The sequence below is a fragment of the Salmo trutta genome, chromosome 28, assembly GCF_901001165.1.
Source record: "Salmo trutta chromosome 28, fSalTru1.1, whole genome shotgun sequence".
Taxonomy (NCBI): Eukaryota; Metazoa; Chordata; class Actinopteri; order Salmoniformes; family Salmonidae; genus Salmo; species Salmo trutta.
Genome location: NC_042984.1, coordinates 3,253,851 through 3,266,014, shown reverse-complemented (window position 1 = coordinate 3,266,014; position 12,164 = coordinate 3,253,851). Strand labels below are relative to the sequence as shown.

At 40.9% G+C, this 12,164-nt stretch overlaps 1 protein-coding gene across 2 annotated transcripts; it reads left to right on the top strand.

The window, feature by feature from the left end:
* Nucleotides 1-395: 395 nt before the first annotated feature.
* On the top strand, nt 396-10,417 carry lhfpl4b (LHFPL tetraspan subfamily member 4b). 2 transcript variants are annotated; one of them, XM_029718330.1, is made up of 6 exons: nt 399-653; nt 5,785-6,008; nt 6,741-6,945; nt 7,371-7,598; nt 9,304-9,373; nt 9,818-10,417. In XM_029718330.1, the coding sequence occupies exons 2-5, from the start codon at nt 5,790-5,792 to the stop codon at nt 9,327-9,329; spliced, it is 678 nt and encodes a 225-aa protein (XP_029574190.1). In that variant the 5' UTR covers nt 399-653; nt 5,785-5,789; the 3' UTR covers nt 9,330-9,373; nt 9,818-10,417. The 2 variants fall into 2 exon arrangements, with proteins under 2 accessions (XP_029574189.1, XP_029574190.1); XM_029718329.1 differs by lacking the exons at nt 9,304-9,373; nt 9,818-10,417 and having other exon boundaries at nt 396-653; nt 7,371-7,765.
* The last annotated feature ends 1,747 nt before the right edge of the window (nt 10,418-12,164 follow it).

The following is a 12,164-nucleotide window of genomic DNA, read 5'->3' as shown; positions in this document are numbered from 1 at the left end:
TCTCTCTGCCTCTCCTCTGTCTCTCTCCTCTGTCTGTCTCTCTGCCTCTCCTTTGTCTCTCTCCTCTGTCTGTCTCTCTGCCTCTCCTCTGTCTCTCTGTTGTCATTCTGCTTCAGTGCTCATTGCTGCAGCATTCTGTAATAGAGGAAACCCATCCCCCAACAGAGCCACTGCGACACGCTCTCAATGCCTCTCCTCCCTCCCTCCCTCCCTCCCTCCCTCCCTCCCTCCCTCCCTCCCTCCCTCCCTCCCTCCCTCCCTCCCTCCCCAACCCTCCATCCTGTCCTGCCTCTCTCAGCCTCTCTTGCTCTCCCTCCTTTCCTGTCGGTATCTAACCCCCCTCTCCCCCTCCCCCCTCCCCCGCCCCCTAACCCCCTCCCTGCTCTCCTCTTTCCGTTTGTGACGGAGAGAATCTCTCCCTGCTGATGCTGATGGTTTGGGCCTGTACATGTTGTTGTTCATCCAGCCTCCATCATTCCACGGAGAGAAACAGAGAGTCTCTTTTGAAATGGTCTATTTCTCCATCACTCCCTCGTTCGTTCGGGACCGGATCGTGTCGGTATTTCTAATCTAAATCGTCTGTTCTGATTTCTGGTTGGTCAATCTACATTAAGGGGACAGAACCACAGCAGTCTGCTGCTAGCAGCAGAAAGGTGAAGAACCATCTATAGACTCTTACATATGTTTTGCTTTGCATTCATGCTGTGATATTGTTTAGCGTTGCATAGTTTTTTTTCTTCAAACCATTGATAGATGCTTTTAATATTTTCTTTCCGTTAGATAGAAGTAATTGTTTGAGTATGAGATTATGCGTTCATAAATCCTCAGTGTATATTTGTGCGGTACCCTTCATACACCACTGTGGTCTATCTGTCTGTCTCTCTCTTTATGATTCATTACTGTCTGTCTGTCTCTCTCTTTATGATTCATTACTGTGTGTCTGTCTCTGTACTGTATGTCTGTCTCTGTGATTTAAGTACTGTCTGTCTGTCTCTGTAGTGTCTGTCTGTCTCTATGATTTAAGTACTGTCTGTCTGTCTCTGTAGTGTCTGTCTGTCTCTATGATTTAAGTACTGTCTGTCTGTCTCTGTAGTGTCTGTCTGTCTCTGTAATGTCTGTCTGTCTCTATGATTTAAGTACTGTCTGTCTGTCTCTGTACTGTATGTCTGTCTCTCTCTGTACATTGTTATATATACATATATATATATATCAGATACATACAGAACCTCCGGAAAGTATTCAGACCCTTTCACTTTTTCCACATTTTGTTGTTAGATCTTGAATTTAAAATTGCTTCGATTTAGATTTTTTTTTGTGTCACTGGTCTACACACAATACCCCATAATGTCAAAGTGGAATTATGTTTTTTTTCGAAATGTTTACAAATGAATTAAAAACTGAAATGTCTTGTCAATAAGTACTCAACTCCTTTGTTATGGCAACATTTACCTGGAGTTAACTCTGCAGATAACACTGCTTGGTGATTTGAAAAGTCATTATCAATTGATCAATAATATAATAATAATTGCAGCAAAAATGTTTATCTTTAATTTACAATCTGTAGAAACTATATATGGCAAATAGAAATCCAATATGGATGTTGTTAAGAGATAGATGGGAGGGGTTGAATGGACCTGAAGGGTGGGACTAATAACAACAAGAAACAAAAAAACTAATGTAAAATATACTGTGCCTGTAAAATGCATATAGGTTCAAACTTTTGTAAAACAGCACAGTTAAAAAATATATGACAAATAGATATCAAACTGGATGGTCTTCAGAGATAGATGGGAGAGGTTGATGGTAGCTGAAGGATGGGATTAAAAACAAACAAAAGATAAATATTGGAAAACACATTGTCTGTAAAATGTATATAGTGTGTACTGTAAATGTGATGTTAAATGTTTTTATTTTTTGAGTAAATTTTTGTAAACATTTCTAAAAAACATGTTTTTGCTTTGTCACTATGGGGTATTGTGATGTCATTATGGGGTATCGTGATGTCATTATGGGGTATTGTGATGTCATTATGGGGTATTGTGATGTCATTATGGGGTTTTGTGATGTCATTATGGGGTATCGTGTGTAGATTGATTTAGAAACAGTTTTTGTAATACATTTTAGAATAAGGCTGTAACAAAATATGGAAAAAGTCAAGGGGTCTGAATACTTTCAGAATGCACTGTATAAACAGGAAGTAGAAGCCTAAGTATTGGTGTCCGTTAGTTTACTCTAATTAGGGGTGGTAGGGTTAGGGGAACATAATAAAGTAAATAAGTCTAAATAAGTAAAAAAAACGTGCTTAACTTACCTCTAGATGTTCCGCTAGCGGAACGCCTCACCAATATCCAATGATAGGGCGTGGCGCGAATTACAAACTCCTCAAAAATCCCAAAACTTCCATTTTTCAAACATATGACTATTTTACACCATTTTAAAGACAAGACTCTCCTTTATCTAACCACACTGTCCGATTTCAAAAAGGCTTTACAACGAAAGCGAAACATTAGATTATGTCAGGAGAGTACCCAGCCAGAAATAATCACACACCCATTTTTCAAGCTAGCATATAATGTCACAAAAACCAAAACCACAGCTAAATGCAGCACTAACATTTGATGATCTTCATCAGATGACACTCATAGGACATTATGTTATACAATACATGCATGTTTTGTTCAATCAAGTTCATATTTATATCAAAAACCAGCTTTTTACATTAGCATGTGACGTTGAGAACTAGCATACCCACCGAAAACTTCCGTTGAATTTACTAAATTACTCACGATAAACGTTCACAAAAAACATAACAATTATTTTAAGAATTATAGATACAGAACTCCTTTATGCAATCGCGGTGTCCGATTTTAAAATAGCTTTTCGGTGAAAGCACATTTTGCAATATTCTGAGTAGATAGCCCGGCCATCATGGCTAGCTATTTTGACACCCACCAAGTTTGGCACTCACCAAACTCAGATTTACTATAAGAAAAATTGGATTACCTTTGCTGTTCTTCGTCAGAATGCACTCCCAGGACTTCTACTTCAACACCCAATGTTGTTTTGGTTCCAAATAATCCATAGTTATATCCAAATAGCTGCGTTTGTTCTTGCGTTCAAGACACTATCCGAAGGGTGACGCGCCGGTGCGTATCGTGACAAAAAAAATTCAAAATATTCCATTACCGTACTTCGAAGCATGTCAAACGCTGTTTAAAATCAATTTTTATGCAATTTTTCTCGTAAAATAGCGATAATATTCCGACCGGGAGACCTTGTTTTCGTTCAAACACTGAAAATGTAAAATGGACTCTTCACATGCACAGTCGCACCCGTGTCATTGTTCTCAGATCGACCACTTTCCAAATCCCCTACTGTTTTTCGCCCTGGGACTGCAGAGTCATCATTCCCCGTTCAGGCGCCTTCTGAGAGCCTATGGGAGCCTTAGAAAATGTCACATTACAGCAGAGATCCTCTGTTTTCGATAAAGAGGCTATAGAAGGCCAAGAAATGGTCAGAGAGGGCACTTCCTGTACAGAATCTTCTCAGGTTTTTGCCTGCCATATGAGTTCTGTTATACTCACAGACACCATTCAAACAGTTTTAGAAACTTTAGGGTGTTTTCTATCCAAATCAAACAATTATATGCATATTCTAGTTTCTGGGCAGGAGTAATAACCAGATTAAATCGGGTACGTTTTTTATCCGGCCGTGAAAATACTGCCCCCTATCCTAAACAGGTTAACAAGTCACATAATAAGTTGCATGGACTCACTCTGTGTTCAATAACAGTGTTTGATATAATTTTGTTATGACTACCTCATGTCTGTACCCCACACATACAATTATCTGTAAGGTCCATCAGTCGAGCAGTGAATTTCAAACACAGATTCAACCACAAAAGGAGATTTTCCAATGCCTCTCAAAGTGCACCTATTGGTAGATGAAAATAAAGAAAAAGCAGACATTGAATTGAGCATGGTGAAGTTATTCATTACACTTTGGATGGTGTATCAATACACACAGTCACTACAAAGATACAGGCATCCTTCCTAACTTAGTTGCCGGAGAGGAAGGAAACCACTCAGGGATTTCACCATGAGGCCTATGGTGACTTTAAAACAGTTATGGAGTTGAATGGCTGTTTTTTATTTTAATTTTATTTCACCTTTATTTAACCAGGTAGGCTAGTTGAGAACAAGTTCTCATTTACATCTGCGACCTGGCCAAGATAAAGCAAAGCAGTTCAACACATACAACAACACAGAGTTACACATGGAATAAACAAATATACAATCAATAATACAGTAGAAAAATCTATATACAGCATGTGCAAATGAGGTAGGATAAGAGAGGTAAGGCAATAAATAGGCCATGGTGGCAAAATAATTACAATATAGCAATTAAACACTGGAATGGTAGGATGTGCAGAAGATGAATGTGCAAGTTGAGATACTGGGGTGCAAAGGAGCAAGATAAATAAATAAATACAGTATGGAGATGGGGTAGATTGGATGGGCTATTTACAGATGAGCTATGTACAGGTGCAGTGATCTGTGAGCTGCTCTGACAGCTGGTACTTAAAGCTAGTGAGGGAGGTAAGAGTCTCCAGCTTCAGAGATTTGTTTTGTTGAATGGCTGTGATAGGAGAAAACTGAGAATGGATCAACAACATTATAGTTAATCCACAATACTAACCTAATTGACAAAAGAAGGAAGCCTGTGCAAAATAAAAATATTCCAAAACATGCATCCTGTTTGTAACAAGGCACTAAAGTAATACTGCAAAAAAATGTGGCAAAGCAATTCACTTTTTGTCCAGAATACAAAGTGTTATGTTTGGGGCAAATCCATTACAACACATTACTGAGTACCACTCTATATTTTCAAGCATAGTGGTGGCTGCATCATGTTATGGGTATTCTTGTAATCGCTAAGGACTGGGGAGTTTTTCAGGATAAAAATGAAATGGAATGGAGCTAAACACAGGCAAAATCCTAGAGTAAAACCTGGTTCAGTCCGCTTCCCACCAGACACTGGGAGATGAATTCACCTTTCAGCAGGACAATAACCTAAAACACAAGGCCAAATCTACACTGGAGTTGCTTACCAAGAAGACAGTGAATGTTTTGACTTTTTATCGGCTTGAAAACTATGGCAAGACCTGAAAATGGTTGTCTAGCGATGATCAACAACCAATTTGACAGAGATTTAAGAATTTTGAAAATAATAATGGGCAAATGTTGCACAATCCAGATGTGGAAAACTCTTAGAGACTTACCCAGAAAGACTCACGGCTCTTAGAGACTTACCCAGAAAGCCTGTAATCGCTGCCAAAGGTATATGGATACTATGGAATGAACTAATTTAAATTTCCCTGACATATTGTTGATATTGTTATTGTTGCTATTGTTGTTGTTGTTATTACTGTTGTTGATATTGTTGTTGTTGTTGTTGTTGTTGTTGTTATTACTGTTGTTGATATTGTTGTTGTTGCTATTGTTGTTGTTGTTATTACTGTTGTTGATATTGTTGTTGTTATTACTGTTGTTGATATTGTTGTTGTTGCTATTGTTGTTGTTGTTATTACTGTTGTTGATATTGTTGTTGTTGATATTGTTGTTGTTGTTATTACTGTTGTTGATATTGTTGTTGTTGTTGTTGATATTGTTGTTGTTGTTATTACTGTTGTTCCTATTTTTGTTGTTGTTATTACTGTTGTTGATAAACAACAGTAATAACCCCCCCCCCCCCCACTTCTCAACCATCCCGTTTCCCCCTCAGTACTTATGGCGATGACCCCCCACACCGCTGAGGTAGCTCGTCTCTACCAGACAGAGTTTATCCGTAGCGCCCGGGCGGTGGGCGTCCTCTGGGCTGTGTGTACCCTCTGCTTCGCCATCATCGAGGTTGTCATCCTAATACAGCCCTCCTGGGTGGGCACCAGAGAGGTTCACTACCAGGGAGGGGGCCCCGTGCCAAAGACTGGCACCCTGGGACTGTTCGAGGTAGGTTGTGTGTGTGTGTGTGTGTGTGTGTGTGTGTGTGTGTGTGTGTGTGTGTGTGTGTGTGTGTGTGTGGGTGTGTGTGTGTGTGTGTGAAGTGCACATACTACCAGGGAAAGAGGCCCCGCACCAAAGACAGGCACCCTGGGACTGTTCGAGGTAGGTGTGTCTTATTTAAAAAGGTTTTAAGTCCTCAACTGAGGAAGTGAGTTCAACTTGACTATGGTCCTGACAAAACAACAAGCCATTTTTGTTTTAATCAGTTGAAAGTGTCTTACATAGAGACATACAGTATTAAAAGCCCTATAATAAGACATTAAAGGGAAAGTTCTTGTAGACTCCCAGTCATTACGCTAACGCTAGTTAGCAATGGATGCGGAGACTTCCTTAAACTTCCTTCAAACTGCTGGCAGAGACATCAAAATGGTATCCATGAGTTAATCTGACTCAGGGTAGGTAGAAAAAGAGCTTAATTGTCAAAATGTTGCACTATCCCTTTAAGACACATAACTGCTTTTAACTGTAAATGTCGCGCTATCCCTTTAAGACTCATACGTCTGCTTTTAACTGTAAATGCCGTGCTATCCCTTTAAGACTCTTATCGCTGCGTTTAACAGGTAATAAAGCATACTTTAACTAAAGTGTTACAGTAGCAATTTTTTTTTTTACTGAAAACGGCATCAACCCCCCCCCCCACACACCACCCAACCCTGATGTTTGCCACTGTGTTTGTAGGTGTGTGTGGAGTCTGACTGGCCGGTCCCAGAGTGTCGTGGCTCCCTGAGCACTCTGACCCCTCTCCCAGCCTTCCAGTCTCCTGCTGTGCTGGTTTGCATGTCCCTGACCATGGTCTGGAGCAGCGTGGGCTGCCTCTCCCTCTTCAGATTCTGCAACGCCGCCACCGTCTACAAAATCTGCGCTTGGTTGCAGCTTACTGCAGGTACACAACATTATATCTCTATAGAGACATTGACCTTGAGATTGACCTTGAGATTGACCTTGAGATTCGCCCTTTAAACAGCTGAACAAAATCCAGATTTTTGACTACCATGTGTTGTATTATGGTGTGTAATTATTATATGGCAATTTTAAATACATATTTCCTTTCTGGAAATGGATAATAAAGTTCTATTCTATTTAGCCTGGTCTCTAGCCTGGATCCTGACTACACTGTGTTTTTCGTCCTCTCTAAGGGTTCTGCCTGTCTCTAGCCTGGATCCTGACTACACTGTGTTTTTCGTCCTCTCTAAGGGTTCTGCCTGTCTCTAGCCTGGATCCTGACTACACTGTGTTTTCGTCCTCTCTAAGGGTTCTGCCTGGCTCTAGCCCGGCCCTGACTACACTGTGTTTTTCGTCCTCTCTAAGGGTTCTGCCTGGCTCTCGCCTGCGTGCTGTTCCCTGACTCGTGGGATTGTGCGGACATGCGGGACCTGTGTGGTGATGGGGTGACCAGTTTCTCCTCTGGAAACTGCTCTGTGCACTGGGCCTTTGTCCTGGCCTTGTTGGGGGTCCTGGATGCTGCCATCCTGGCCACTCTGGCCTTTGTACTGGGCAACCGACAGGACGCTCTGCTTCCAGAGGACACCAAGGATGGTGAGAATAGCACAATATACTACAATATCCATAATGCCTTGTGTAACATATCCTGTTATTCTGTTATTGTTATTGACTGCACGCTTGTTTACTCCATGTGTAACTCTGTGTTGTTGTTTGTGTCGCACTGCTTTGCTTTATCTTGGCCAGGTTGCAATTGTAAATGAGAACTTGTTCTCAACTGGCCTACCTGGTTAAATAAAGGTGAAATAAAATAAAAATGTAAAATTAAAAAATTCTACTCATATGTCCCGATAGCAAGGACGGTGAGGATCGCATTTGTAGTCAAACACATCACATTTCAGAGATGGTGATAATAGCACACAGAGCCTTCAGAAAGTATTCACACCCCTTAACTTTATCCACAGTTTGTTGTTGTGTTACAGCCTGAATTTAAAATGGATTACATTGACATGTTGTGTCACTGGCCTAAACACAATACCACATAACGTCAAAGTGGATTTATGCTTTAAGACATTTTTACAAATTAATTGAAATGAAAAGCTGAAATGTCTTGAGTCAGTAAGTATTGGCAAGCCTAAATAAGTTCAGGAGTAAAAATTTGCCGAACATTATGTTGCATGAACTCTGCGTGCAATAATAGTGTTTAACAAGATTTTTGAATGACCCCCAAACATACAGTTATCTGTAAGGTCTCTCAGTCGAGCAGTGAATTTCAAATTCACAGATTCAACCACAAAGACCAAGGAGGTTTTCTAAAGTCTCACAAAGAAGGGCACCTATTGGTAGATGGGTAAAAATAAAAAAACGCATCCATTTAATATCTTTGAGCATGGTGAAGTTATTAATTACACTTTGGATGATGGTATCACTACACCTAGTCACTACAGAGATACAGGCGTCCTTCCTAACTCAGTTGCGGGAGAGGAAGGAAACTGCTCAGGGATTTCACTAAGAGGCCAATGGTGACTTTAAAACAGTTTCAGTGTTTAATGACTGTGATAGGAGAAAACTGAGGACGACATTCATCAGAAACTTCCTTCATTCACCGTGGAGCTTTGTCCACCAAACTGATCAGAACATTTTTCTAGCATGTTACATAGCCGAGTAATGAATTATTTTGCTCTTCACTCGCGTAGTAGCCTAGGCTACGCATTATCTAATGTTGGTTACTAATGATAAAGAACAGACATCTGTCCCTTCTGTCAGTGTGCACAAGGAAGCAGGAGGCTCGAAGTCAGGCGCAGGAGACACAAGTCCGTGAACACACATCACTTTAATAATTATCCACACGTTGCCAAGAAAACAGGTAAGGCAGGGCAAGGCAAAACAAATGCCCAAAAAAACAGCCCGCACGCAGCTTAGGGACGCAGCCCACAAACATGCTGCACCAAAACCCACAGGCAGAGGTAAAAAAACACCTGGCAACAAATAATCACCCACACAGCACAACCTACACAGAACGACTAAATACCTTCCCCCACTAATGAACTAATACTGAACAGGTTCAAACTAAACTAGACCTGACCAACAGAAAATAACAGAGGATCGGTGGCAGCTAGTAGGCCTGGCGACGACCGCCGAGCGCCGCCCGGGCGAGGAGGGGCGCCGCCTTCCGTCGATGTTGTGACACCTTCAGACTGTAACAACCCTCTTGTCTAATGTTGGTTACTTAATGGTAAAGAACAGACATCTGTCCCTTCAGACTTTAACAACCCTTGTGTTTCTTGTCTCCCCTCTACAGTGACTGGGTTTCTGCTGTCTGCATAGACTGGCTGGTCCCCATTCTGTGTTTTATATATATATATATATAGGTGAGGCTTCTCAGTCACTTACTATATGTGTCCGATAAGATAGCCCTCCAGTCTGTTCAGATTTTTATTTGGCTTTGTACATTTGAAGTTGTTTGGATATTGAATTTGGGGGAATTTAATGAAAATGTAATTACTTGACTCACTCTTTCCTCTCTCTCTCTCTCTCCCCCCGTATTTCTATCTATCCCCTCATTATTTTCATGTCCCTCACTCTTTCCTCTCTCTCTCTCATTATTTTCATGTCCCTCACTCTTTCCTCCCTCTCTCTCATTATTTTCATGTCCCTCACTCTTTCCTCTCTCTCTCTCATTATTTTCATGTCCCTCACTCTTTGGGTCCTTACTACGCTGTGTTGTCTTTCCTGTTCTCTTCTGGAACCTTCCCCTTGTTTCCTCCCATGATGTCCTCCTCTATCCATCTTCATCGGGTCAATAAACATGCTAGAGGAAGAACCCTCTGACTCCTCCCCCTTGGTATTACATCACCGTGCATATCCTGGTTACATAATGTCCCTGCATGGAAACGGTCACCTGGCAACAGTAGACCTGCAGCAGTGAGGACAATCTCCTGGATGTTTTAAACCGTTGAGAGGCTACTGGTGCTGGACTACGGAGGAGGGAAGATGGTGACACGCCGAGCTATAGGACATTAGTGATGTTACAGTTCGTTTATGACGGATTATATACAGATATATTTCTCAATGTTCAGTGTTTGAGGGACAGTGTCTTGTAGGCGTGTAGGAATCATGTTTTTAATGTTGTTTGTCCCCTTTAATATGAGAGAATATTTTAGCCTTATTTCCATATCCCCGCCTGAGGGAGGCTAGATATGAGGAGGATGCTCGTGAAAAGCATTTCTTGTAGAGTTTTTTTTTTGTCTTAGAAGAATTCCATTAAGTTTATAGAATAGTATACCCTTTTTTTATCGGTGTAAATATATATTTTTTTGTATTAAATGACTTTTTGTTTATACTGAGCCTGATATTGAGTAATTTGTCAAATTCTGTTATTGTGTGCATGTTTAAATGTAGTACCAGTTCCAGAATTTTTTTTTTAGAATATGTATGAAATTGTATGAAATGTATGCATTCACTACTGTAAGTCGCTCTGGATAAGAGCGTCTGCTAAATGACTAAAATGTAAAATGTAAAAATGTAAATATGTGAGATACTGTATTTCTTTGTTTGTGTATTGTGTATTGCCTGTACTGCCTGGGATAAGAAGGCAACACTCACTCTACAACACAATATGCAAACTTATTCCATCTCGAAACGCAACAGACAGAGAAATCATGTTTTCACATCAAATTTTATTACTGTGATCCACTTTTGCGAAAATATAGTGCACCAGATATGTATTTTTGTACAAGATTTTTAACTGCACCTATTGACTAAGCGACCACAACAAACGGTAATCACAGTTTGTCTCCACAAACATACTAAATCATGAGAAAAACAAATATACAAAGGAGTGAAGGGCTGGGGGTAGGTGGGGTGTGGAGCTGTAAGTTGCACATCCAGTATACAGTGTGTTTTTCATGGGCAGTACAGCACTGTGTTATCCAGTATACAGTGTGTTTTTCATGGGCAGTACAGTACTGTGTTATCCAGTATACAGTGTGTTTTGCATGTGCAGTACAGTACTGTGTTATCCAGTATACAGTGTGTTTTTCATGAGCAGTACAGTACTGTGTTATCCAGTATACAGTGTGTTTTGCATGGGCAGTACAGTACTGTGTTATCCAGTATACAGTGTGTTTTTCATGGGCAGTACAGCACTGTGTTATCCAGTATACAGTGTGTTTTTCATGGGCAGTACAGTACTGTGTTATCCAGTATACAGTGTGTTTTTCATGGGCAGTACAGTACTGTGTTATCCAGTATACAGTGTGTTTTGCATGGGCAGTACAGTACTGTGTTATCCAGTATACAGTGTGTTTTTCATGGGCAGTACAGCACTGTGTTATCCAGTATACAGTGTGTTTTGCATGGGCAGTACAGCACTGTGTTATCCAGTATACAGTGTGTTTTTCATGGGCAGTACAGTACTGTGTTATCCAGTATACAGTGTGTTTTTCATGGGCAGTACAGGACCATGGTCAGGTTGTTCTTTGAATACTCTAGAGCCTTGAACTGTTCAAACCTGGAGTCGGCACTTAATATAGATAGCAGAGGACATCACAGAAAAGAACCATCTAATTGCAACCATATACTAATGGGGCTAGGGGCTAGGGGTTTATTTGACCATATGCTAATGGGGCTAGGGGCTAGGGGTTGATTTGACCATATGCTAATGGGCTAGGGCTTGATTTGACCATATACTAATGGGCTAGGGGCTAGGGGTTGATTTGACCATATACTAATGGGGCTAGGGGTTGATTTGACCATATACTAATGGGGCTAGGGGTTGATTTGACCATATACTAATGGGGCTAGGGGCTAGGGGTTGATTTGACCATATGCTAATGGGGCTAGGGGTTGATTTGACCATATGCTAATGGGGCTAGGGGTTGATTTGACCATAGGGGCTAGGGGTTGATTTGACCATATGCTAATAAGCTAGGGGCTGATTTGACCATATACTAATGGGGCTAATTTGACCATATGCTAATGAGCTAGAGGCTAGGGGTTGATTTGACCCTGTACTAATGGGGCTAGGGGTTGATTTGACCATATACTAATGGGGCTAGGGGTTGATTTGACCATATGCTAATGAGCTAGGGGCTAGGGGTTATTTGACCATATGCCAATGTGGCTAGGGGTTGATTTGACCCTATGCTAATGGAGCTAGGG